Consider the following 27807-nt stretch of genomic DNA (forward strand, 5'->3'; position numbering starts at 1 on the left):
TACATTGCACTGTACGGTCACCAATCTTGGCTATATACTTCTAGATGGCTAGTCGGCAGCGGCAAAAAAGCAACACAGATTTTCAGTGCTGTTTTTACTACATGGGATGCTGTTCATGACACCGTCCCATTGTGTGCATGCTCCCCTGTAGCACTTCGTCTGCTGGGGTCTCTAGCACTTCGTCTGCCGGGGTCTCTACTAGTCGTGGCCAAAGAAACCACCTGTCATCCCTGTCCAAGGACAGGGACGGAGTTGCAGTTTCGACAGATATATTGTCATAAGATAGAGACTTGCAGTCCAGACAGGCCATGGGCAATCTTCCTGACCAACCTCATTTGGAACGGGGGGGTCCCAGGAGGACTCTCTGTATGATAAGGCAGCTCTCCAGGACTTTGATCCTGACATCGCTATCAATCCGGATACACCGGATGGTAACGCCATACGGAATGATCCTATAGCGTCCATCAATGGAAGGTTGGATCTTTCTCCCTCAGCTCCCCCAGTGGAGGAGTCAGCTTCACAGCAGGAGAAGTCCCTTTTCAGTATCTCAAACGGATATTGAGTATTTTTCTGGCCACGCTGACTTCAGAGAAGCAGTCCAGAAACACCACGCTTACCAGATAAGCGTCTTCTCCAAACGTTTTTAAGATACACGTTATCCCTTTTCCCCTGACGTGGTCAAGCGCTGGACCCAGGGTCCAAAGGTGGATTCTCCAATCTCCAGGCTTGCGTCTAGAGCCATAGTTGCACTGGAGATGGGGCTTCACTTAAAGATGCCATTCACAGACAGATGGACTCTGGTTGAAATCTGTCTAGGAGGCTATCGGCGTGTCGGTTGCTCCGGCATTCACAGCCGTATAGGCAACCTAACCTTTTCAGCTGTTCTTGCGCAGCTGGCCTTGAGCACATGTACATCTGTACCGCAGAGGCGTCCGTACCTCCGCAATGTCTGCTCTGCGACTTACCCTATTAATGCTGTCCTAAAAGTACAGTCGAGGTTTCGGTCCTTCCCAAGCTCGGGCAGGTCCCAATTGTCCTCGTGCAAAAGGGCTACAAAACCTCAGACGGGCTCAGATTCCGGCCGGGCTCAATCACGCCCAAGGAAGGCAGCCGGAGGAACCGCTACCAAGGCGGTCTCCTCATGACTCTCAGCTCTCTCTCTCTCTCCGCATCCGCGGTTGATGGCAGACTCCCCCGCCTTTGGCGACATTTAGCTGCCACAGGTCACAGACCGGTGGGTGACGGACATTGTGCTCACGTGCACAGGACAGTGTTCTGTTCTCGTCCTCCGACTCCATTCTTCAGAACGGCCCCACCTCCCCACCGAGCAGATGCCCTGCTGCAGGCGGTGGACGCTCTAAGAGCAGAAGGAGTGGTGATCCCTGTCCCCCCTCAGGAACGAGGGCGAGGGTTTGTACTCCAATCTCTTTGTGGCTCCAAAAAAGGACGGCTCCTTCCGTCCTGTTCTGGACCTAAAACTGCTCAATAAGCATGCGAACGCCAGGCGGTTCCGGATGGAATCCCTCCGATCCGTCATTACCTCAATGTCTCGAGGAGACTTCCTTGCCTCAACAGACATCAAAGATGCCTATCTCCACGTGCCAATTGCTACGGAGCACCTACGTTTTCTACGTTTTGTGATAGGAGACGACCATCTTCAGTTCGTAGCTCTGCCATTCGGTCTGGCGACAGCCCCACGGGTGTTCACCAAGGTCATGGCAGCAGTGGTAGCAGTCTTGCACTCTCAGGGACACCCGGTGATCCCTTACTTGGACGATCTACTCGTCAAAGCACCCTCTCTCGAGGCATGACAACGCAGCCTGAATGTTACGCTGGAGACTCTCCAGACTTTCGGGTGGATCATCAATTTGGCAAGGTCAAATCGGTCACCGACTCAATCACTAACGTATCTCGGCATGGAGTTCACACTCTATCAGCGATAGTGAAGCTTCCGCTGAACAAGCAGCGTTCACTGCAAACAGAGGTGCAGTCTCTCCTTCAAGGCCAGTCGCACCCCTTAAGGCGCCTCATGCACTTCCTAGGGAAGATGGTGGCAGCCATGGAGGCAGTTCCCTTTGCGCAGTTTCATCTGCGCCAACTGCAAGGGGACATTCTCCGCCAATGGGACGGGCAGTCAACCTCCCTGGACAGGAAAGTCTCCCTTTCCCAGACGGCCAAGGACTCTCTGCAATGGTGGCTTATTCCCACCTCATTGTCACAGTGAAGATCCTTCCTACCCCCATCCTGGGCAGTGGTCACGACAGATACGAGTCTGTCAGGGTGGGGAGCAGTTTGTCTCCGCCACAGGGCTCAGGGGACGTGGACTCAGCAGGAGTCCACCCTTCAGATCAATGTTCTGGAAATCGGGGCAGGGTATCTTACCCTACTAGCTTTCCAGCAGTGGCTAGAAAGAGAGCAGATCCGAATCCAGTCGGACAACTCCACAGCGGTGGCATACATCAACCACCAAGGAGGGACGCGCAGTCGGCAAGCCTTCCAGGAAGTCCGGCGAATCCTCATGTGGGTGGAGGACACAGCATCCACCATATCCGCAGTTCACATCCCGGGCGTAGAAAACTGGGAAGCAGACTTCCTCAGTCGCCAGGGTATGGACGCAGGGGAATGGTCCCTTCACCCGGACGTGTTTCAGGAAATCTGTCGCCGCTGGGGGGTGCCGGACGTCGACCTAATGGCGTCTCGGCACAACAACAAGGTCCCGGCATTTATGGCACGATCGCGCGATCACAGAGCTCTGGCGGCAGACGCCTTAGTGCAAGATTGGTCGCAGTTCCGGCTCACATATGTGTTTCCACCTCTGGCACTCTTGCCCAGAGTACTGCGCAAAAAATCAGATCCGATTGCAGCCGCGTCATACTCGTCGCCCCAGACTGGCCGAGGAGATCGTGGTACCCGGATCTGTGGCATCTCACGGTCGGCCGACCATGGTCACTACCAGGCTGGCCAGACTTACTGTCCCAAGGGCCGTTTTTCCATCGGAATTCTGCGGCCCTGAACCTGACTGTGTGGCCATTGAGTCCTGGATCCTAGCGTCTTCAGGATTATCCCAAGGGGTCGTTGCCACCATGAAACAGGCTAGGAAGTCCACCTCTGCTAAGATCTACCACAGAACGTGGAAGATTTTCTTAACCTGGTGCTCGGCTCAGGGAGTGTCTCCCTGGCCATTTGCATTGCCTACTTTTCTTTCCTTCCTGCAATCGGGGTTAGAAAAGGGCTTGTCGCTCGGCTTCCTTAAGGGGGAAGTCTCGGCACTATCCGTGTTTTTTTCAGAAGCGTCTAGCACGTCTTTCTAAGGTGCGCACGTTCCTACAGGGGGTCTGTCATATCGTACCCCCGTACAAGCGGCCGTTAGATCCATGGGATCTCAACAGGGTATTAGTTGCTCTCCAGAAGCCGCCTTTCGAGCCTCTGAAGGAAGTTTCCTTTCTCGCCTGTCACAGAAGGTGGCGTTTCTCGTTGCGATCACATCGCTTCGGCGAGTGTCTGAGCTGGCAGCTCTGTCATCCAAGGCTCCCTTCCTGGTGTTCCACCAGGACAAGGTAGTGCTGCGCCCCATTCCGGAGTTTCTCCCTAAGGTCGTATCCTCATTTCATCTTAATCAGGATATATCCTTGCCTTCCTTTTGTCCTCATCCGGTTCACCGGTATGAAAAGGACTTACGTTTGTTAGATCTGGTGAGAGCACTCAGACTCTACATTTCCCGCACGGCGCCCATGCGCCGTTCCGATGCACTTTTTGTCCTTGTCGCTGGTCCGCGCAAGGGGTTGCAGGCTTCTAAAGCCACCCTGGCTCGATGGATCAAAGAACCAATTCTAGAGGCCTACCGTTCTGCGGGGCTTCCGGTTCCTTCAGGGCTAAAAGCCCACTCAACCAGAGCCGTGGGTGCGTCCTGGGCATTACGACACCAGGCTTCGGCTCAACAAGTGTACCAGGCAGCTACCTGGTCCAGTCTGCACACTTTCACCAAGCATTATCAGGTGCATACCTATGCTTCGGCGGATGCCAGCTTAGGTAGAAGAGTCCTGCAGGCGGCAGTGACACCCCCGTAGGGGAGGGCTGTTTTGCAGCCCTAACATGAGGTATTTCTTTACCCACCCAGGGACAGCTTTTGGACGTCCCAATCGTCTGGGTCTCCCAATAGAGCGCTGAAGAAGAAGGGAATTTTGTTACTTACCGTAAATTCCTTTTCTTCTAGCTCTTATTGGGAGACCCAGCACCCGCCCTGTTGTCCTTCGGGATGTTTTTGTTGTTTGCGGGTACACATGTTGTTCATGTTGAACGGTTTTTCAGTTCTCCGATGTTACTCGGAGTTAATTTGTTTAAACCAGTTATTGGCTTTCCTCCTTCTTGCTTTGGCACTAAAACTGGAGAACCCGTGATACCACGGGGGGGTATAGCCAGAAGGGGAGGGGCCTTGCACTTTTTAGTGTAGTGCTTTGTGTGGCCTCCGGAGGCAGTAGCTATACCCCAATCGTCTGGGTCTCCCAATAAGAGCTAGAAGAAAAGGAATTTACGGTAAGTAACAAAATTCCCTTCTTCTACCAGTCTCCCTCTCTTGAAGGTCCATTAAACCTCTCCATACCTTGGTAATTATAAGAAAAGCACAAATCCTCCATTAAATAAAAGCTTACAATTATGTGATCTTAGAATGTGGCTATTTTTTCCAATATGTTTTGTATTTGTATTTTTATTACTCATGTAATGTATTGTTTTTTGTTGTATATAAAGTAAGCACTATTTTGTGATTATGTATATAGATCCGGCTCAGATGAGGGGTATATAGGTATATATATCACCGTGGCTACTCATTCTGATTATATTGCTTATGAATAAGGAGTCTGTTCTTCTCCGAAACGCGTTAAGGGTATTTATACTCTGCACTTGGTCAGATTTTTCATGTTATGAATTTTGAATAAAGAAAATATTTTTACTACATCGGTGCTGGATTCTCTCTCCTCCCTTGTTCCTCTTGATGGTACTGATTACTCAGCTGTGGAAGCCAAACCACTTGTTCCTTGCACCGGACCAGAGGCTAGAGATACCTGCTCTAGAGTGGTGAGCTGAACATATATTTATTTGTGCTTCCAGGTTAGAGCCTACAGCCCCCTCCGAGGCTCAGTGGTTGTGGAAAGAGAGGGACCGCCTTTACTTACAACAGGGTAAGTTGTACAGGGGATTAATCAACCCAAAGATGCACGAGAAGGTCCGCCAGCTGGTGGTGCCGCAGGCATACGTACCCAAAGTCCTGAAGGCTTATCATGATGGGGCTGGACAATTCGGATGGAAGAAGTTGGAGATGCTGCTGAGGGAGTGCTTCTACTGGAGCAGGATGCGGGAGTCCGTAGAGGCCTGGTGCAGAGAATGTGGTCCCTGTGCACTGAGAAGACGGGATGCAACCAGTCAGAAGGCCCCGCTGCAGCCGATTGTCACCCGCCAGCCATTGGAGTTGGTCGCCCTGGACCATCTCAAGCTCACGCCTAACCGAAGTGGATATACGTACGCCCTGACCATCGTAGACCACTACTCCAGGTTCATGGTGGTGGTCCCCGTCAAGCACTTAACGGGTCGCACGGCAGCAAGGATCTTCCAAGCGTATTTCTGCCGGCCGCATAGCTACCCGGAGAAGGTGCTTACGGACCAGGGCCCGGCCTTCGACGCAGAGGTTTTACAAGAAGTCTGCAACTTGTATGGGTGCAAGAAGATCCGGACCACAGCCTACCATGCCCAGACTAACGGGATGTGTAAGAAAATGAATCACTTGGTTCTTAACCTCCTCAAGACCCTGCCTCTGGAAGAACGAAACTTGTGGCCCGAGAAGCTACCCGACTTGGTAGACATGTACAATAATATCCCCTGCAGTTTTACTAAATGCACGCCAGCGTACCTGATGAGAGCCCAGCCTGGAAAGTTGCCGGTGGATCTAGAGTTAGACGTCAAGGTACCTGAAACCATTCCCCCCACTGCCAGTTGGGACGTCAAGCGCCAGAAGCAGTATCGGCTGATCCAGGAATATGTGGAAAGGAACCTGCGCCAGAGACGGGAGAGGCAAGAGCAACGTTTCAACAAGCGAGGTCGGGCTGCCCCTTTTGGACCTGGAGATGAAGTCTTGAAGAGGAAGAGAAGGATGCACAAGCTGGATGATCAGTGGGAGAGGACCCCCTATGTTATCCAACCCACTGGATGGGAAGACCAGAAAACATACCTTGTTAGTCGCGATCAGGGGAGGACTACGGCTACAGTTTCCAGGTACCACCTGAAGAAGTGCCCAGAACCCCTGAAGATGGTGGAAGAGGTTTCCCCTCCTGCGCCGAATGTGGAACAGAAGAAGGAGGTGATCCACACTGTGAGGGGTGATTTTCCGGCTGATTGGCCTATGCAGAATGGAGCGGTGATTGTTCCTGATATGTTCCCACAACCCGTGGAAGATGTAGAACCAGAAGAGCCTATCAGCAACACACCAACACCAGCGCCCAGGAATGCACCTACACCCCGCCCCCGCAGGTCTCTGCCAGCCATACCCGAAGTCGGGGAAGAGGGGGCTGTACCTTCCTCTCCCCCACTGGTCCCACGTGAACCTAGAGTGCTTAGAAGGTCCACACGCCATAACTTAGGTCAGCCACCACTTAGGTACAGAGAAACCGCAATCTAGTGGATGGTGTCTGTTCATTGTGTAAATATGAGTGTGAATGAATGCCAATCAACTGAGGTCGTCACCAGATTAAGAAAGTTAGGTAGTGGTTCCCGGCTACCAAAAAGTTAAAGTTCCGCGTTGGGACTGTCTGTGATTCCCGTTTAAAAGTTCAAAAAGACAATGGCTTAGAACTTGCGAGCCAGCCCATAAACGTTTGGGTTTTGTAAATACTACCTGACCAACCTTTTCACCAAGCCGCAGTCTCTGGAGAGGCTGATTGGAGGATGGGCCTGCGGTAGGGTCAGCCATGGCCCTGTCACCAGCAAAACCGGTGACTACCCTCTGGGTCAGGGGTCCCCTGGACGTGGGGCCCTTGAAAAAGGACTGCCGAATAAGGAACTTTTTACCCGGCCCTTTTGGGCAACACCCGGACCAACCCTGGACTTGGGCAAGGGGTGTCAACCTGTGTTTTAGTGGTGGCATCAGGGATAGGTTGTTTTGGGTGGGTGAAGTGAGAAGGACCCGGTCCGTCCCATCCCGGTTGTTTTATATGTGCAACGTTTAAGTAACATGCCTCCCGTAAGGGAAGAAAACAAAAATATACCTAAATGTAAATATGTTATTATAATTATAAAATGTTTTACTCGTTTTATCCACTTTTTTCTAGTTCTAGTTCAATAAACGGTGGTGGTCGGACAGCCCGCGGACGGTCTGTGTTTAACCAAGGGGGAGTGTGACGCCCTGGGAAAACCAGGTAGTCACAGTTAGAACCCTGTACAACACCTTCCCTCATTAGGAAACACACAGCCAACCATAAAACCCTAGTCACCCCCCCTTAGGCCCCCTTCACACATCCGTGAAAATCACGCACGTGTTTCACGGACTTGTCAAAGGTGCGTTTTCCCCTCCGTATGCCGTGTTTATGGCACTACGTGGGTTCTCCGTGTGTTATCCATGATAAAACACGGAGAACGGGAACTTTCTACTCACCTGTCCCTGGCGTCGCTGTCCGTGGTGCTGATCTTCGGTCTCCGGTCCTGCCAACTCCCCGCTGCTGCTGCTTCTGGCCGCAGTGTAATGAACATTAAATGAGCATAATGAGCGGCAGTCGGCAGCAAGTGACAGCAGCGGCAGAGACAAGAGGGCAGGAGAAGGTGAGTAAAGATTTGTTATTTTTTTCTTTGACTCGTGAGTTTTCTCCGGCGCGTGTCACACGGGACCGCATCCACACTGTGGAGACACGGGGCTCAGTGGGCGCTCTCGTCCACTAAAACCCGCCGCCTTTAGAAAGACAGCGTGGCTCAGGGCTCATCCCAACTGAACGCCGGCCTCCCTAACCGTGGGCGTAACACTACTCAGACAACACAGGGTGAGGGAACCACAATAATTAGACTTTATTGGATCCCCAAACAATTAACGGCACATAACACATAACCAGCAAAACACACAAATGTAACAGGCAACAGAGTCTCACCCTTCCGCTGGCTCACCAGGGATTTAGAATGTCCATGCCTCACAGGTTCCAAGCTGTCTGAGGTCTGCAAAGTCTGTAACAGGTGACTGAACTGTCCCAACCTGCGTGTCCTCCTTAGGTAGTCCTGGTTTGATGTTACAATTCTGGCAGCCGGAGTCGAAATCCCTAGGCTGTGGATATGGTCTCCAACCGGATCCGGAGTCCCTAGATTGAAGCCATAAGATGTCCTGATCCTCCAGTCAGCTCCAAAGAGCTTAGACTGAATCCATCAACCATCAACAACCACTGGTGGCTTAAAGAAGTCCTTTTTATAGCTACAACCTTTCCCTTGGATACACTGCGTCCTCATCGATTGGTTGGACAAGATTGCTTCTCCCATTGGAGGAATTTCAAGCTGCATGGACAATGTTCATTTAAATGATGTGCTTAGAAAGGCTGAGGGTGTACATGTAAACTGGGAGTCACTGACTAGACAATGGCTACTAAGGTAATTACATTATCAATACACAACTACAATACAATGGTTACTGGAAATGTCTGGAGAACAATAGTCTAGCTTTCAGTGGCCAACACAATTACATTGAGTCAACAAGAGTCTTGTAAAAACAATGAGGGACTTCTCCCCCATCTATAGACAATCTATCATGCTGTCTGGCTGGATTTTAAGAAACGTTAACCCATGAGAGTCCATGTCGTCACACACACTACATCCGTGTGGTGCGTATGCAGGCAGTGTGACACCCGTGCTGCTGGAGAAAAACGGACATGCATCTGTGTGGAGCACACGGGCACACGTCTGCTCCACACAGAGGCACGGGCCAATGGCTGCACACGTGCGTGCACATAAACCCATTGACTTTAATAGGTTTACGTGTGCCCGTGTGCGGGCACAGACCTAGCACATACCGGAGACACTTGCGTGTTAAAGGGGCCTTAGGGATAGATAGACACACCATTGGGCATGACCAGGTGGTTGAAACACGCCAACCCAGGGGTCCAGACAGCCCGGCATGGGAAAACAGTTAGTGAAGCTTTAGAGTTCCGTTTGGAGAGGAGTGTGGGCTGGAGCTAAGGGTAGCTCCAGCAGTGAAGTTCAAGTTCAACGGTACTAGGGTAGGAGCCCTGGTGCCACTGGCTAGGAGGCAGATGGTGGTCTCCGTCAGCAGGAGACGGGAAGACGGCTCGGTGGAACCGAGGTGGATCGGGACAGGGTTGTAGCCCGCCGGTACCAACACGGGGAACCGTAGCAGAAATGGGGGTACTCGGACCCTGAAGCCAGGACCAGAACCAACTGGAGCTGGTTAATTAACCGATTGAGGCCAGGACTAGAGGTCCTGTCCCACCCAAAGTCCCTAATAGAAGACAACAGCTCATCAATTACAATTAGGAATAGGAGGTCACTGACAGGGCCCATAGATCCCACGGGCCAGCGTCTGCAGGCACGGCTCCTTAGGCCACATTCATCCGGGAGTGGACTCCTGAGTTTCACACTAGGAAAGTCCACCTTTCACACAGCAGTGCAGGACAAGGATAGAGACCACCAGCCTGGTGGGGGAACAGAACACAACCGGCCACGGCACCGGCCACCATCACCTTGGCTTACCAGAGACTTGTGTGTTTTACTAACAGTGAGTACACCAGTACCCCCTGCAGTCGCCATCCCCTGCACACGCCAACCGGGTCCTGGGGCCACCATCCCTACCCACGGAGGGATTAACAACTTGCTGAAAAACATCTCCCCCGGGTGCCCCGAAACATCAGCGGTGGTGTCCCACCTCACCACACAACGTGGGTGGCGTCACGAACTTGTTACGGCCTAGCCCGTACATCTACGTCCCCCCATTTATTCGGCGTGTCCGCGAGACCCCCCGAGTCCGGAGACCCTCGAGCCACCACCCCTGAAGGCCCGGATCCGAGCAGCAACCGGCTACTGGCACGGGGGCGGCACAATTGCACAGAAGAGCTGATTGCACAATACCCTGTGATGACCTGATAGGACAGGGTGTCACATTATGATTTTGCAGCCAGCAATCCACTTACCTTGCAACCTGGCTGTTTTAGCTTGTATCTGAAGGCATTGTATTTAGTACCAAGAGCAGTTAAACCAGCCATCATCTATATTAATGATTAACCATCGTGATTTTATGTCAAATATTTAATAGTCAACCAATTTTGCCAGCCATCTTTAAAGTTCTGGACAGTCAGTAAAAAAAGAAACCTTTTTCTAGTGTGCATAATTTTCTTTTTTATTGTTTGGAAAGTTAGATACATTAATGTGAATAATGCTTAAAATAATGGAATATCATTCAGTTTAATGTTTTTCATTTTATTCTCAGATTGATCCACAAAAGCAGTCATACTGGACCCACGTCAGCGCTGATGCCTGCAGGTTAGCATTGATCTGGAAGCATGGTGGCATTTATTTCGATACGGACGTTATCTCAATACGAACAGTTCCCATTAAGGACTTCTTGGCTGCAGAATCTTCTCAGTTCTCTAGCAATGGTATTTTTGGGTTTTCATCTCAATATAATTTCACCCAGAAATGTATGGTGCAATTTGTTCAGAATTATGATAGCAGAATATGGGGACATCAAGGACCACATCTCTTTACTGAAGTTTTAAAGAAGTTTTGTGAAATACCAAAATTTATTGGTACTGAAGATGTCATGTGTGGAAATATTGCCTTCTTGAATCCCCAGCGCTTTTACCCTATACCTTACCCAGCGTGGAGAAAGTATTTTGAAGTTTGGGACAGGTCGTCAACTTTCAATGACTCCTATGCTCTGCATCTCTGGAACTTCATGAATAAGGAAAAATTAACTATGGTACCTGGTAGTAACACATTAGCAGAATTTCTCTACAAAGAGTATTGTCCTTCCACATATAAGACAATGCTTGGCAATTAGATCATGGATTAGGGAAGATAACCCACTAGGACTATCTTCCTTTAGATTTTTTTATAACCATTATCCAAATTTGAACTTATATGAGCATATGAGTTCTGATAACCAGGTAATATGAAATTATGCAACAAATTTGTCAAATCCGATTAAAAAAAAATCTCATTAATGTAATTTATATTTTTTTGTCTAGCAAATTTTTTAAACTTATAGAAAAAATTTGAATCCAAAGTTTATCTACCGCCACATCTGGAGTGAACATCTGGGGCAATCTCGTAATTGTTTAGCAAACTCATAGGCTTCAAAAGCAATATGTGTCCAAAATGTTGTCTAGGTATGATTTATAAGTTTGCCTGTTATATATTGAGAAATCTTTTGCTTAAACGCCACCATGCAGAGCCTATAGATGAGTATATAGGGTTATATTTATAAGACTATTTCAAACAGGCCCATTAATAACTCAACGACCGCCAATTCCTATAAAAAAGGCAACCATTAGGGGCTTTTTTCCCTATTGCCATTTTAAAACGGCAATAAGGAATAAGTGGATAGCACATCACTGTGGGCAAAAATCCAACTGGATACAGCAGTATATGACTGCTGACACCCTACGTCAATGGTCTCGACTGGTTCTGGTTCGGGGCATATTAAGCCTGTAGATGCTCCTGTTGTGATTGAGGGCAGTATTTAAGTGGCTAAAAGGGGTTAAAAGACTCGTGCCAGGATTGCCCCACCTCAGTGATCGTAACTGCAAGTGTCAATCATTGCTTTGGTACCCTGAGGTATTTTGATGAGCAAAGGGTACAGTATCCTGTTAGACTCTGCTATAGCATATAAAGGGATCTAGCATTGGGCAACAACTCCCAGCTAAGCAAGAGTAAAATGTAATCTTTAATAATCTATTTAAAACATACAGGGAAAATACTAACAATAGAACACTGGTGGGTGCAAGTAACAGACCTGACCTATGCATTAGACCATGAATAAGGATTCCTGCCGAAATGTGTAGTTCTGGTCCATTTCCTGTGCCCACCAATTGCCTATTGGCTGGAGGTTTTAAATAGATTATTAAATGGCAAGTTCTGGGACTTGTTGTTCTACACTGCATCCCTTTCCAAGCTTGTTTGTTTAAGCGGCTGCTGCTCTGTCCTGATCCGCAAAAAGAGTATCATGCCCTGAGATTCACAGTCTAAATCTCTATCAGTAATGTCTCTGGAGTGAGGAAGGAACCTGAAGGAAACCCATGAAAAACAAGAGGAGAACATAAAAACTCCTTGCAGATGTTCTCCTTGGTGGGATTTGAACCCAGGACCCCAGCGCGAGTGAAACCGGTATTCCGTCTGATGCCTAGGATGTTGAAAGAAGGAGGGTCAGACAATCTTGTGATTCAAATTGAGCGTTGACACCACCACCGTCTGGTCCCCCACCCGGTTTGGTGGTCCCCGCCTTTCTCCTGCACCTTGTTTTGTAGCTGTGGACTGCCTGCCCTTCAGTGACGGGAGTCCGCTCCCCGGCTGTGTGTGTGTCAGGAGAGCCTGTTTGTCCCCAGACGCTGGCCCATGGGATCTCTCTGCCTGAGCGGTGGCTTTCTATCCCCCTCGTTGGGCTGTTGTCTTCAGTCGGGACTTGGTTGGGAAAGGACCTAAAGTCCAGACCTCAATCGGTGAATTAACTTAGTCCGGTAGTTTCGGGACCTCGTTTCAGGGTCTGATTACCCCCCCCTGTGCTCTGGTTTCCAGTCGGTTCCCCGATTTGGTACCGGTGGGCCACCACCCTGTCCCGGTCCCTTATGGTTCCACCAGGCCGTCTTCCCGGCTCCTGCAGGCGGTGACCACCATCTGCCTCTTGGCCAAAGGGTGTCCAGGCTACGAACTAGACCCCTGTCAGACGTTTACTCCTCTCAACTCCTCTCTCTTTTACCTCCAAAACTAATCTGCCCTGTTTTTCCCACCTCAGGCTATCCGAACTCCTCGGTGGGCATGGTCAACTCTTCTCCATTCGGCTACTATTCTGAGGTTCCCACCTTCTGTCTGCTGAAAAAAATCTGCTACCTTGTTTTTTGATCCTTTTAATGTAATGTGATAGACGACACTGTCCTTTCTGTCCATCGAAGTCCCCTGCAGCTCCAGTTTAAAATTATTACCAAACTAAAATGTTTTTTCAAAAATGATTGTGGAGAGCCCGTATAAAAGCTATTTTCTCCTAACTCAAATTTGCATGCTCACATAATCGATCCCTCACTGCGTGTATACACTCATCATTAGGAATGTTCATGTACAGACTCAATACATCAAAGGAGCATGAGTCCTACTGCTGACAGATCTTTCTCTTGTCTAGACAAAAAAGGTTAGTGTCGTTCAGACTGTTAGGTAATTTTTTTTTTACCAATATCTTGTAATGAAAACTGTCCATGTAGACCGCTATTTGCTGAAATATAGAGTTGACTCCAGAAATTCTGGATCTACCAGGGGATGCTTAAAGCAGAAGTGATTCATTGACCTGGAGACACACAGCCGCACCTGTATGCACAATAGCATTCAATATATGGACACCTTGAATTAAATGCCGTCCCTGTTCACACTGCCATATGGTCCACGTGAATAATTTGAAAAAGGATTTGATCCCAATATTTTACATTTATTGATTTTTGATGCGATATCTATTTGTTGTATACTTTTGATCTTCAAAATGAATTAAGTTCTCCTCAGTATTATGAAACTAATTTATTTAAAGGAGCGATTATTTCTTCTTGATTTTACTCTATGAATTCACATAAAGTTTAATATAAATTCAAACAAAAAGAATTATGAGACCATTTGTTTATTTATTTTCTGAATCTGTATATATTCAGCCCATGGAAAAGGTGCCTTAATGGTAATACGGTGATGGAATACTTAAAGGCTAACTAGCTAGTGATTTGTTAAACAAGCTTTGTGCCTTCCTGTCTATTGGCTCCCTTAAGTTAGATGAATCTTCGATCGGGATAGTTTTTTTTTTTTTTACCAAATACACAAAGTATTAGCTCAATGCTTCAAGTATCCAAAAGAAAGTTGGGATTTTGATCAAATCTGTCGGGTGCTCATCCAGTCGATGCGGCACTTCAAAAGACAGGGGCACATATGGAGGAATTACAGCACATCCGGTCAGGTAGTATGTTTAGTGGCTCCCAAATTTGCACGATTACTGTCCTGATATTAGCAAGTTCAGCTATGGGTCTCTTTAGTTTGCATATGGTGCAGCACACTTATTTGACATTCTCATATATACCCAACATTCTATGCAATACACAATGTGGTGTAAATCACAATTGATGAATTTGCCAATTTTGTGAATCACGCCATTTGGTAAATTAAAGGATAGTGTTTTGTTTACAGTGAAGCACAAATTACTGGCTCTTTTAAAAAATGTCTTTTGGGACATCCAGGTCGTAGCAGCATTTTGGGATACAAATAAACAAATAAAGGGGAAAGGATGTCATTAAGAGACATGTCTCTCGTAGCCACATAACTGCATCTGCTCTCCAGAATGTGTTTCAGGTTGGACTCACATGAACGTATAAAAAAACGGTCCCATTCTAATCCGGTAGAGTAGGACGATTTTTTTTCTCACTTGTCATCCGTGTGCTCTCCGTGTGCAATCCGTTTTTTTCTCAGCAGCTATTAGTGATTTACAGTCATTTTCAGGACTATTTACAGTGCTCTGCGCTACAGGATAGGATTGTATCCAAAAAAACAGATGTCACTAGGATCTGAATCTGGATGAGAAAAAAGTTGACAAACTGCTCTGCCGCATCGACTAACATTGTTCTGAGTGCAGTGAGAGATTTTCTTGCATTGCACTTGTCCGATTCATAGGATAGTGTGAGTGTACCCTCAAAGTGTTATCCTGATTAATGACAGGTAGGTATTTGTAAATTATTTTGATGATATCATTATATTGGATGCTAAAAGGTCTTGAAAAAGTAGCATTGGAGGCTGCACTGTTCCTACTTTTAGATGTTTTCTTATATAGATGTTTCTTCCTGGATTGGGTATTAGCCCTGTCAAGTGCCGCATTAACCTCTTCAACCCCAGCCACTAAAACACCCTTCTGACCGGGCCATTTTTTGTAATTCTGAGCAGTGTCACTTTTTACAGGTTATAACATTGGAAAACGCTTAAACGGATCCCGGTGATTCTGACATTGTTTTTTTCATGACATATTGTACTTCATCACAGTGATAAACATATGCCATTATTTTTTGCATTTATTTGTGAAAAATTTTAATAATTTGGCAAAAATTTTGAAAAATTTCACAATTTTCAAACTTTGAAATGTTATGCCCATAAATCCAAGAGATATGTCACAAAAAATAGTTACTAAATAATATTTCCCACATGTCTACTTTACACCAGCACAATTTTCAAAACAATTTTTTTTTTCTTAGAAAGTTTGAAGGGTTCAAAGTTCACCAGCTATTTCTCATTTTTCCAACACAATTTGCAAGATCATTTTTTTAGAGACCACATCACATTTGAAATTACTTTGAGAGACCTAAGTAACAGAAAATACCCGAAACTGACACCATTCTAAAAAGTGCACCCCTCAATCTGCTCAAAACCACATCCAAGAAGTTTACTAACCCTTTAGGTGCTTCACAGGAACCAAAGCAATGTGGAAGGAAAAAATGAAAATTTTACTTTTGTACAGAAAAATGTTAATTTAGCCATAAAACTTTGCATTTTCACAAGGGTATCAGGAAAAAATACACCATAAAATGTATTGTGCAATTTCTCTTGAGTACGCAGATACCTCACATGTGGTTGAAATCAATTGTTTGGGCGCATGGCAGAGCTCGGAAGGAGCGCCATTTGAATGTTTAAAAGCAAAATTAGCTGAAATCATTAGTGGATGCCATGTTGCGTTTGTAGACTCCCTGAGGTACCTAAACAATAATGCTCCCCCACAAGTGACCCCATTTTGGAAACTAGACCCCTCAAGGAATTATCTAGATATTTGTTGAGCACTTTGAATACCTGGGGGCTTCGCAGAAGTTTATAACGTTGATCTGTAAAAAAAAAAAAATATATATATATATATATATATATATATATATATATTTTTTTTTTTTTTTAATCACAAAAGGCGATAAGGAAAAATTGCACCATAAAATTTATTGTGCTAATTTCTCCTAAGTACGCTGATACCTTACATGTGGTGGAAATCAACTGTTTAGGCAAACGTCAGGGCTCAAAAAAGAAAGAGCGCCATTTGACTAAAAATTGGCTGGAATTATTAGCGGACGCCATGTCGCGTTTTGAGACCCCCTGAGGTGCCTAAACAATGGAGCTAACCCACAAGTGACCCCATTTTGGAAACTAGACTCCTCAAGGAATCTATCTAGATGTTTTATGAGCACCTTGTACCCCTGGGGGCGTCACAGAGAAGGAGCATCATTTGACTTTTCAAAGGCATGCATGCCAAGCAGTAATGAGGATGAGGTGAAAAAGTGATGGGGGATACAGACGAAAAAAAAGTTGTGCCCAAAATTGAGCAGGGATGCCGATCCGTGATGTGCATCCTTAGCGCTCAGCCTCTGCAGAACGCTCACACCGATCAGGTGCAAAAAAAACTACGGAGAAATGGAAAATAAAGGTCGTACCCAAAATTGAGCACAGATGGAGATCCATGATTTGCATTCTGATCAGCGCTCAGCTGTTGCAGGACGCACACACGGATGAGGTGCAAAAAGTGACGGGAATAAGGAAAAAACAAAAAAAGATACTCACAGGAGTATTAGCAGGAGGATTACTGAACAGTGGAACTGCAGGAGTTACAGGAGTTATAGCAGGCAGAAAGATTGGCGGCTTATTACAATAGCAGGCAGTAAGAAAGACGGCTCATGTGCGAGGACCCAGTGATGGAGGCAGATGCAATCTGACCTCGCATGCAGAAGACCTTGGAGGACCCGGTGGCAGCAAGCAGCAGATAAGGGATGTCGGAGATGGACAGCAGAAGCCTAGAGAGAGAGATCACACCAACCACAGGTGGAGAGAATGCAGGGGAAGTAGATCGGCGAGCGGGCAGATTTGCGGGCAGACTGGCGGGGGGTTAGGGGAGCATTTCAAGAATGCACAGGGTTAGCATGGGAGCGTGCATGGCAATACTTATAGCGACAGCAAGATCAGGAAGACTGGGGAGGGTAGTGGTCAGACCGCTCCCCCCCCTCGTACGCTGATTGGAGCGATTGCACATCATAGCACGATCGCTCCAATCAGTGCTGCAGGAAGCGGGGGGCACCGTGTTTGATGGTCTCCAGCTATGGTCTGGTGCTTCAGCACCTTATAGCTGGATCTCACAGGATCTCAGTGTTTGGGGCATGACATTTCCAGGAGGGATTTTCCGGTCGTTGATTCCTATATTATTCTCAAATTACCCTTACCCGGTATCAATAATACACGGACACTGCTTGCGACTTGGTAAAATATGGCCACTGCAGCCCTTTATTGCCTATTGTTTACACACTAACACAAGGGGGCGCCGTCCAACGGGCGTCCCCAACATTTAACAATAGGTAATACCATAATAATAATAATACAGTACATAATACAATACGTAACCCTGGGTAGGCCCGGTCCAGAAACCACCTTCCACCACCAAAACATGATCCCTGGCCGCAACACACACCGGGCCGGAGATGAGGTATGAATCACCTACGGATCAATACCCCCCACCTTGCAGGACCCATGCCTGCAAGATCCTTGTAACCGGAGCCACTATATCCTACAAGTCTCCGCAAACCGGACCACGACAAGCTCCCTGTACTACAATGCCCACCGGAAAATTGCAGCCACACCACTGGCCCGATTGACTCCATATGCAACTATGGGCATCAGGAGACGCAACTTTACCAAACACCATGTCCGGGCCTTTCGATCTCAAGGAAAAACCTTGTGACACGCAACCCCCTTTGAGCTCTCATATTACACCACAAGATAAATTAAAACCTTGGCCACACCATAGTATCCGCTCAAAGCCGACCACCGAGGGGCGTACCACTATTTTCCCGTAACGCACAACTGCACCTTCAAACCAAATACCTTCGTGCCGTGAGACCGGAGCACCACGACTCCCTAAGCAAACCCTTACCCAGATGCCCATACCTACCACCGGGCCAAGAATTCCTTTTTTTTTTTTTTTTTTTTAAATTGTATATGAATATAAAATAGACTCCACCAGCCCACAGATACCAGGAGTCCACCCATGCAAAACACCCAATAATACCAGATGGCCCCAAGCTATCCGACTTACACTCTATGCACCACAAGTACCCAATCCTCTAGTCCAAACCATAACTCGCATAGTCCCCACCCGTAATCACGGCTGTCCGAAGAACTCCATTATTCCGTCCGCAGCCCACCATTGCTGATTAGCCGAGTTCACCCACAGCAGCCCAAAGCTGCCCAGCACCTACATTAACACCAATTCAGTCACGCTGTACTCAACATTCCTCCCAGCACCAACCTCCACAATGGGATAACATGCTGACTAGCCACAAATTAACCCCATGTTACCATTGATGCGGTTGCAAACCTATAAACCCATTACAGCAACCAACACTTCACCTTCTCCTACATTTCCGCTCTCCTTTATTCACTTATCCACAGCAACCCTCGCGTCATACCGGGGCCCCGCACCTACACATCACTCACAAAAACCCCCTGAAAACTCCTCGCACACACCGTACCGCGGGACCCCCCGCCCCTTTACCTGACCCACCATAATTCATCCAATAAGAACCACCATGCATCAGAAGATTAATAACGAAACACCCCAGCAAACCTTCAATAACTGCGCCGTCTCACCCGCTCACATGTGCCGCAATCATCAGCCCCCTTAACCAAGTCTCACAAGACCTAAACTGCGGTAAACGCCGAACCTCGCCATCCCCAACCTGCAACTGTAACCACCGGACCTGACGCCACCTGCACCCTCACTGCCCCGCTGCCATGAGACCACCCCGTCCGTAACTCTGCCCCTGGCCTCCAGAACATTAACCCACACCCCCCCGGGGACCACGGCACCAACCGACCTATGAACTAACCACATGCTCCAAACCCCCCCAGCTGCTACCCATATCTCCAGGCACTACTCCACTACAGCGACTGTCACTCCACCACTACAAAAGGCTGAAACTTAAATTGATTACCGCGCCAGGCTGCCTCCAGAGGACGCCCTCAGATCAGCCGTCACCGTCCTTTTCGCCAGTCGTCTGTCGCTGATCCCGGGACAGTCCCTCAAGCTGCAGGCACCTAATGCCGGGTTCACCCCCTGACGCCAGGAGCACCGTGTCCACATGCCCTGTTTGGACCGATTGTCACCTCCACAATGCTGGGCGCTCCCCTCCTGGGGGAAGCCGCTTCTGATGAGAGCTGCACCCTTGTCCCAATGCCTGCTCCAGGATAGACAGCAGGCCTCCTGTCTCCTCCTCGTCGCCACCTGCTGCGCCCAGTCCTCTGGTCCAGATGATCCAGCCACACAATTGAGGTGACCCTGCAGGCGCCTCCTGTCTCCTCCTCGCCGCTGCCTGCTGCGCCCGGTCCTCCGGTCCCGATAATCCAGCCACACAGGTGAGGTGACCCTGCAGGCAGCCGTCCTCTGGCCCCCCCGCGGAGGGAGGGGGGGGTGTTGTCCATCGGCCGCATCGCTCAAAAATCCAGGCTGAGGCCTCACACCGGTAGTAGGCCCCCGGGCTGGACACGCCCCCTTTTCGGCCGTCGCGGCCCTGCAGGAGATTTCTCCTGACAGCCAGAGCGGGCGCAGCAGGCTACCGCCGCCCGCCCAGCTGCGGAGGGTCCCCACGGGAGTGGGGGCTCTCACGTTGTCCTCCTCACCCCCACCTTCCCCAAAAGACCCCGGCGAGTCCTGAAACTGCCAGCACTGCAGCAAAGAGGGGGGGGGGGGGGGAAGGTGCCGAGGAGACACCCAGGCAGCCTGGGTGTGGGACTGCACTGCCTGGGCGCCCTGCACCGCCATGCTGACCAGATCCGAGGATTCCTCAGGACATCATGATGGAGGTTCCCCAGCCCGTCCAAGCTGCAGATCTGCGATGTTCGGATCCATCAGGCTGGATGTCATGATGGAGGTTCCCCAGCCCGTCCAAGCTGTCATCCAGGAAGTGCAAAAGGAGGTAATTGACTCCCACCTCCTATTATATACACCATAAAGCTCCCTCCATCCTTCCACCACACTCCACCCCCTAACCAATCACCTTCTTTTCCTCATTCCTAAACGAACCAACACTGTTTAACCCCATCAACTCCCTACCCTCCGGGCTGTCATGTCGCCCCTACACCCTATGGGTTCCATGGCTTTCTTTTTTTTTTTAGACAAAAACAGTGCAATCTCTGTGATTGGCGGTTCAGCTTTTAACAGCCAATCACAACGATCATGAATGGGGGGGTGATGATGCCACCCCCCTGGGGTCAAGCAAAGGTCCCCTGCTGTAAGATACAGCAGGGTACATCATTTGAAAGTTGTTCCTATGGCCACAGCAATCAAATCAATTTAAGACAGTAAAGTTACATCCCTGGTTGTTAAGTCATGTAAAAATAGGACGTAACTTAATGGCCCGCGGTTGTGAAGGGGTTAATGAAGGATTTGTTATAACTAGGGTGGAGCGGACCCGGACTGGTATAGCCAGATCCGCACAATTTCAAAGATGCCCTGGTGCTGGACCTGGGCCCGGGATTCTGGCTGTATGATCCAGATTCGGCATTGGGGAAATTAAAGGAATAATAAAGAAAATAAACAAAAAAAGAACTAAGCGAGCGTTTTATACTTACAGAGACTTGTCATGGTGGTGTCATGATGACAAACTGCTTCTGGATCACGCATTCACTTCCTGTACTGCGCATTAGGCCCATCGTATACACACAGCCTTCCATGCTTTCACCACCCAAAGGCCGTTCTGTCATCTGTGATTGGTTGCAGTCAGACGCGCCCCCAGCCTGTGACAGTGTCTGCCTCCAGTCATCGCTTATCGCAACTCAGTCATTGTCTACACTCACAGCCAGCGGTCGTGTTCTATGGTTGCTTGCTGTGAGATGTAGCTGAGGTGGAAGCAGCGTGGGATCTCGCCGGACATGGAGGGGTGTGTTGGGGGTTAATAAAGCGGTGAAACAGAGTGTGTTTTTGTATTTTATTCCAAATAAAGGATTTTTTCTCTGTGTTTGTACTTATATACTTTCATTTACAGGGTGTGATGAGTGTATCTCATAGAGGCCTACCATCACTGACCTAGAGTTTAGTAACAGATGTGCGCTGTAATTAACCCCTGCTATTACCCCATTGCCACCGAACCAGATCAATTCGGGAAGAGCCAGTAAAGTGTAATGGGGTCAACAAGTCCGACTGTATCCCTTCTGTAGAAATGGCTTTGAATACTGTTCCAGCAATTGCCCACAAGGGGGCAGCGTCGTACCGTACAACGACAAACACAGAGCTGGGAAATTCCCCACAGGAGCTGGTGTGTGAAAAACCAGAAGAGAAGACGCGGGAAAGTGGTGTTCAGCTCCGGAGCTCAGTGAGGAGAGTCCTGCGTGTGGTCTCCCTGAAGAGAGGGCTCGTTTTGCCGCAAAAGTCAGGAAGAAATCACCCGGTGAAAGCAGTTTCTGTCACTCCCAGTCTGCAGAACTTTGTTTTCCTCAGGGAGTTAACCGGACTACCGAGCACCGCCATCTGAGTGTAATTGCAGTGACTGTGACCTGCCTTCTTCTGCCCGGCGTGCTCCGGGACCAAAAGACTACTTATAATCCGTCACCAGCTGGAGAAGATAAAAGAAAAGAAAAGACCGAGGAGCTTCATCTCTCCAGCGCTGCACCGGGACCCATCACCGCGAGACCCCAGGCCTGCGACGTGGGAGCGACATCTTCTTTCGGGATAGACTGGTACGTGTTTGTAGGGAAAGTTAGGGAAAGTTGCCGCCATTTTTTTTGTTGTTGTTTTTTTTCTTGCTGCATACCCGGAAGGAGTGAAAGTCCAGGGGCTTCCTATACCCATGTGTGCAGATAGCTCAGTTGATTGTATTATAAACATGTTTCCTAGTAAAGAAATGTTACTACCGGTAAAATCTGAGTATGGGGATTTTGTTGGAATAGAGCATACACACACACCCGCGGCCCTCCCATCGGTCGCTTCATGTGGCGTAGTCGGCAGGATGTGTGACCAACAAAATCATCCCCCGGTAGTAACTTATAACCAGACAGCTCCCCCGCCGTCTATTGTCAATCAGGTGAGGAAGTTTGACGGACGGAACTATCCTGTAACGGAATGGACTGAACAACTTAAGATAGTGGGGGAAATGTATAACACTGACCCTAAGACCTTAGCAGAAATGGCCATGCTAACACTAGAAGGGGAAGCGTGGACGACAGTCAGGCTGGAGACGGTTAGGGGCCAGCGTACGTTGGATGACTTAGTGCGGGTGCTGGAGAACACCTATGGACCGACCACATATGCGGGAACATTGCGCTATATGTTTTTCCGGCGGACGCAACTCGAGTCGGAGGACATCCCTCAATATGCCAATGCCCTTCAAGTGCTACTAGAACAAGCCTGTAGAAAAGAAGAACAGATAGCTAGTACGGGTACCCGTGACCTGGTGTTGAGAGATCAGTTTGTGACCGGATTGAGAGACCCGTACCTTAACCGCTCATTGCAAGATCTACTCCGGATAAATCCAGCCTTTACGTTCGCTGAGGCCAAACAAGAAGCTATAGAACGTTCAAGGGGGCCTGTCGTGGAGACACAGACATATACCGCGGCTTGCAGGTCCATATCTGATATCGGGACGCCGAACAGCAACACGGAGGAACTGAAACAGATGGTGGCAGAGTTGCAGAAACAGGTGTTACAGCTCACCTTAGATCAACAGGCGGGCCGGCAAGCGAGACAACAACCCAGCCGGCCGATGGGAAGATGCTGGACATGCGGCGATCCCCGCCATAGAGCCAACCGTTGCCCTCAGAACTTTCAAGCTCCTCCACAGTCCGATCTACCAGAACCAGCAAGTCAGGTCCCACAACAGAGGCCGCCTTTAAACTAGACGCCCCTGTCAAAGAGGCTCACTCGACAGGGGATGCCAAAGAGAGGGGTGTAGGAAAACAGAGCCAGCCACGGAACAAACTTGCATCAAATAGCCCCACCCTAGAAGTATTACTGGAAGGGATCGCCGTACAAGGGTTAATGGATACTGGGTCTCAGGTATCCACTATCTCCGAGCAGTTCTACGAAGAATGTCTAAAACCGCGAGTTGCCTATGACCCTGATACCGCCATCAAGATCAAAGCAGCCAATAATCTACCCATTCCGGTGTCGGGAGTTGCCTGGATGAACACCGAAATCTGTGGCCAAGATCTCGGGAAGAGAGGGATAATTGTGGTCAGGGAAGGCTTTGAACCAGAAACGCCCATGATTATTGGGATGAACATCTTGAAGGACCTGAATCTGGTGCTGTTTACCAAGAAGGGGCCCAAGTACTGGCAAGGAGTGACCGCACATAAGGCCACCCGCCGTGCCTTTCAACAAGTGGTCCGGACCTGCAACCTCCAGCGAATGACCGAAGAACAGCTGCCGCTGGCCACGGTCACCGTACCCCGCCATACTAGGATCACCTTACCAGCTGGAAAAGAGACAGTTATCTCACTACCCCTTGGCACCATGAGACAGTTTGAAGGCGTGGAGGTGCTGATTGAGCCGCGCTCCCCGCGGGAGGGGAAGCTGAACCCACTAGTCGCTCGAACTCTAGCAGTAGTGAGAAAGGGAAGAATTCCTGTCAGGCTGGGCAACACGGCTAATGTGAGCGTTGACCTAGAAGCCGGGACACAGCTCGGCCGAGTCTACGCTCTAACCGAAGAGGTGACCCCTATGAGCCCCCTCCAGTTTGTACCGTCTACAGAGGGAGATTGGACAGTGACGGTCTCTACCATGGCCGCTGTCGCGGGTGACACCAACGTGGGGCGAGAACTCCGAGAGAAGTGTCAGTTGGACGTATCCCAATACTCCAAACGGGAGGTGTCTCAGGTGGAAGAGCTACTCCAAGAGCATCAGGCGTCCTTTGCCCGGCACGACACCGATTTTGGGTGCACCACCAGTATCAAACACGAGATCCCCACCGGTGACACTGCTCCTATCCGTGAAAGGTACCGCCAAATTCCTCCCCAGCAATACCAAGAATTGAAAAATCTCCTGAATTCCATGCTACACGCGGGAGTGGTACGGGAAAGCCAGAGCCCCTGGGCGGCGCCGGTAGTGTTAGTCAAGAAGAAGGACGGATCCCTGAGATTCTGTGTGGACTACCGCCGTTTGAATGCTTGCACCATCCGGGACTCGTACCCTCTGCCAAGGATCGAAGAATCCCTGACAGCCCCGAAGAAAGCCAAATACTTCTCCTCGTTGGATCTGGCCAGCGGATATTGGCAGGTACCTATGCATGAGAAAGATAGAGAGAAGACTGCTTTCATCTTACCCATGGGCCTGTACGAGTTTGACCGGATGCCCTTTGGTCTGAACAACGCGCCGGGGACTTTCCAGCGGCTGATGGAGCGCTGCTTGGGAGACTTCAACTTCGACTTCACCCTCATCTATCTGGACGACATTGTAGTCTATTCGGCCACATTTGAAGAACACCTGCAGCAGCTGGGCCGTGTGTTCAGTAGGTTGAGGGAACATGGCCTGAAGTTGAAACCCAACAAGTGCCGTCTTCTGCAGCCCGAGATCAATTACCTGGGTCACCGGATCTCAGCCGAAGGCGTCCAGCCATCTTCAGAGAAGATAGCCACCGTACGGGATTGGCCGCAGCCCACAAACGTCAAGGAGGTCAGGGCTTTCCTGGGGTTGGCCGGCTACTACCGCCGGTTCGTCAAAAACTTCGCCCGGCTTGCTGCACCCTTGCAGGATCTGCTTCGAGGGACCACCAACAGCCCCAGAGGACGACTCATCCGCTGGGGACCCAGCCAGGAAGACTCCTTCCAAGCCCTAAAGGGTGCCTTAACGTCTCCCCCCATCCTGGCATATGCGGACTACAACCTGCCCTTCCAACTACACACCGATGCCAGTTTACAGGGTCTAGGGGCAGTACTTTCACAGGTCCAAGACGGCAAGGAACGGGTCATAGCCTATGCCAGTCGGTCCCTACATGAGGGCGAGAAGAACCCCACCAATTATAGCTCGTTCCGGCTGGAGCTGTTGGCCCTAACGTGGGCTATGGCGGAGAAATTTGCAGGGTATCTCACGGGGACCGAAGTACTAGTCCTGACCGATAACAACCCGTTGGCCCATCTAGAAAATGCGAAGCTCGGAGTCATGGAGCAGCGTTGGATGGCTCGGCTCTCCAAGTTCAATTACAAGATCAAGTATCGGGCTGGCGCTGAGAACCAAAATGCGGACAGCCTGTCTAGAGTGTCATACCCCTTACTCAACCGAGACCGGGATGAAGAATTAGAAGGGGACGAGACACCTGACTTTGCAAAGCTCGCCCAACAGATGGTGGATCACCGCCAGCTCGTTGTGGGCGAAGCTGGAACTCCGGTGGGAGTCGCCTTGCCACCCCAGGAGTGGTGCAGGATTCAGGACCAGAACCCCGATTGGGCTCTACTCAAACAATGGGTGAAACGGCAGCAGAAGCCTCCCGCCGATATACGGGCGCGACTGTCTACCGGGACCTTGACCCTGCTCAGCCAGTGGGACCGGCTGATTCTGAGAGAAGGAGTGCTATACCGGAAGGTTCTCTTGTCACACATGCTGGAAGAATGCGCACAAGTTGTAGTGCCTGAACAATTGGCCCGTGAGATGGTGGTCCAGGCCCACAAAAGGAATGGACACTTCGGAATGGACAAGACTTTTCGGTGGGTTCAACAGTCCATCTATTGTCCGGGGCTCCGCAAGCTGGTTGAAGACGTCTGCCAGACCTGTCGCACCTGTGAACTACACAAGTCCTCTGAGCAGCGTGCACCTGTTCAGACAATTAAAACATCCAGACCCCTTGAGCTGTTGATGGTGGATTATCTGCTGGTTGGGACGGCGAGCAGTGGCTATCAGTATTGTTTAGTCATGGTGGATCACTTCACAAAATTCGCTGTCGCTGTCGCTACCAAAGACCAGACGGCTGAATCGGCTGCTCGGGCCATCTGTCGACAGTTCATCCATGTCTACGGGTGCCCGGAGAGGTTGCACTCCGACCAGGGGGCTTGTTTCGAGGGCCGAGTCATCGAAGAGCTGCACCAGATGTATGGGATCCAGAAGTCGAGGACCACTCCTTATCACCCACAAGGGAACGGTGCATGTGAACGCTTCAACCGGACCCTACTCCAGCTGATCCGCACCTTGGCCGATGATAAGAAAGACCAATGGCCTCAATTCCTTCCTGATTTAGTATGGGCCTATAACAACCAGGTCCACTCTGTGACTGGCTACACTCCACACACCCTTCTCTTTGGTCGCCCCGGAAAAGGGGTCCATGACCTGAACCTATTTCGCCCTGGAGTTGACGTCTGCCATAACTACCCCTCCTGGCTAAATGCTCACCGACAGAAGATGGAGACGGTACACCGACTGGTGAGCAAACAAATCCGGGGCCAGATACATGCTGATCCACTCCCCGTGCAAGAGCAACCCTTGAAGTTGGGACAGCCAGTCCTGCTCCGTATCAAGAAGCCCCAAGGGAAACTTCGAGCCAAGTGGGAGACTGAGGTTTACCGGGTAATCGAACGCCCCTACCCCAACGGGCATGTATACCGAGTGCGGGGTGAAGACAATCACAGCATCCGCACTGTGCACCGAAATATGTTGCGGCCCTGCCGATCCCAGCCTGACTCCCCTACCACAGTACCCGGAGGGGATGACACTACCAACACGACTGACGACACGGACGTTTCCCGGCACAGTGATCACCTTGACTCTGAGATCAGTGACCTCCCTACACAACCCAGTTCTTTCCCCGGGGTGCTGACTGGAGTGGGGCGTAGAGACAGTGACAGGGAGGGGAACAACCGACCCTTGAGGCGCACTGACCGCACCACTGCTGGGATCCCGCCCGGGCGGTCTTACAGGGACCAGTACGTATGGCCCACTTCTCAACCAACCCCTGTAACGTCTGCAGTCATCGCTGCCTGGGAACCGACGGTAGTTGACAGGGACTGCCAACCTTTAAGTGGGGGGGTATGTAATGGGGTCAACAAGTCCGACTGTATCCCTTCTGTAGAAATGGCTTTGAATACTGTTCCAGCAATTGCCCACAAGGGGGCAGCGTCGTACCGTACAACGACAAACACAGAGCTGGGAAATTCCCCACAGGAGCTGGTGTGTGAAAAACCAGAAGAGAAGACGCGGGAAAGTGGTGTTCAGCTCCGGAGCTCAGTGAGGAGAGTCCTGCGTGTGGTCTCCCTGAAGAGAGGGCTCGTTTTGCCGCAAAAGTCAGGAAGAAATCACCCGGTGAAAGCAGTTTCTGTCACTCCCAGTCTGCAGAACTTTGTTTTCCTCAGGGAGTTAACCGGACTACCGAGCACCGCCATCTGAGTGTAATTGCAGGGACTGTGACCTGCCTTCTTCTGCCCGGCGTGCTCCGGGACCAAAAGACTACTTATAATCCGTCACCAGCTGGAGAAGATAAAAGAAAAGAAAAGACCGAGGAGCTTCATCTCTCCAGCGCTGCACCGGGACCCATCACCGCGAGACCCCAGGCCTGCGACGTGGGAGCGACATCTTCTTTCGGGATAGACTGGTACGTGTTTGTAGGGAAAGTT

At 49.7% G+C, this 27807-nt stretch overlaps 1 protein-coding gene across 1 annotated transcript in view; it reads left to right on the forward strand.

Moving 5' to 3' along the window:
- The window catches only part of LOC142295616 (alpha-1,4-N-acetylglucosaminyltransferase-like), a 213198-nt gene extending 202166 nt beyond the window's left edge, over window positions 1–11032 (forward strand). Inside the window, exon 3 of the mRNA XM_075338717.1 lies at window positions 10460–11032. Coding sequence (XP_075194832.1) covers window positions 10460–11032 — 573 coding nt within the window. The remainder of the gene's footprint in view (window positions 1–10459) is intronic.
- The last annotated feature ends 16775 nt before the right edge of the window (window positions 11033–27807 follow it).

This window comes from Anomaloglossus baeobatrachus, chromosome 3 (genome assembly GCF_048569485.1).
Source record: "Anomaloglossus baeobatrachus isolate aAnoBae1 chromosome 3, aAnoBae1.hap1, whole genome shotgun sequence".
NCBI lineage: Eukaryota > Metazoa > Chordata > Amphibia > Anura > Aromobatidae > Anomaloglossus > Anomaloglossus baeobatrachus.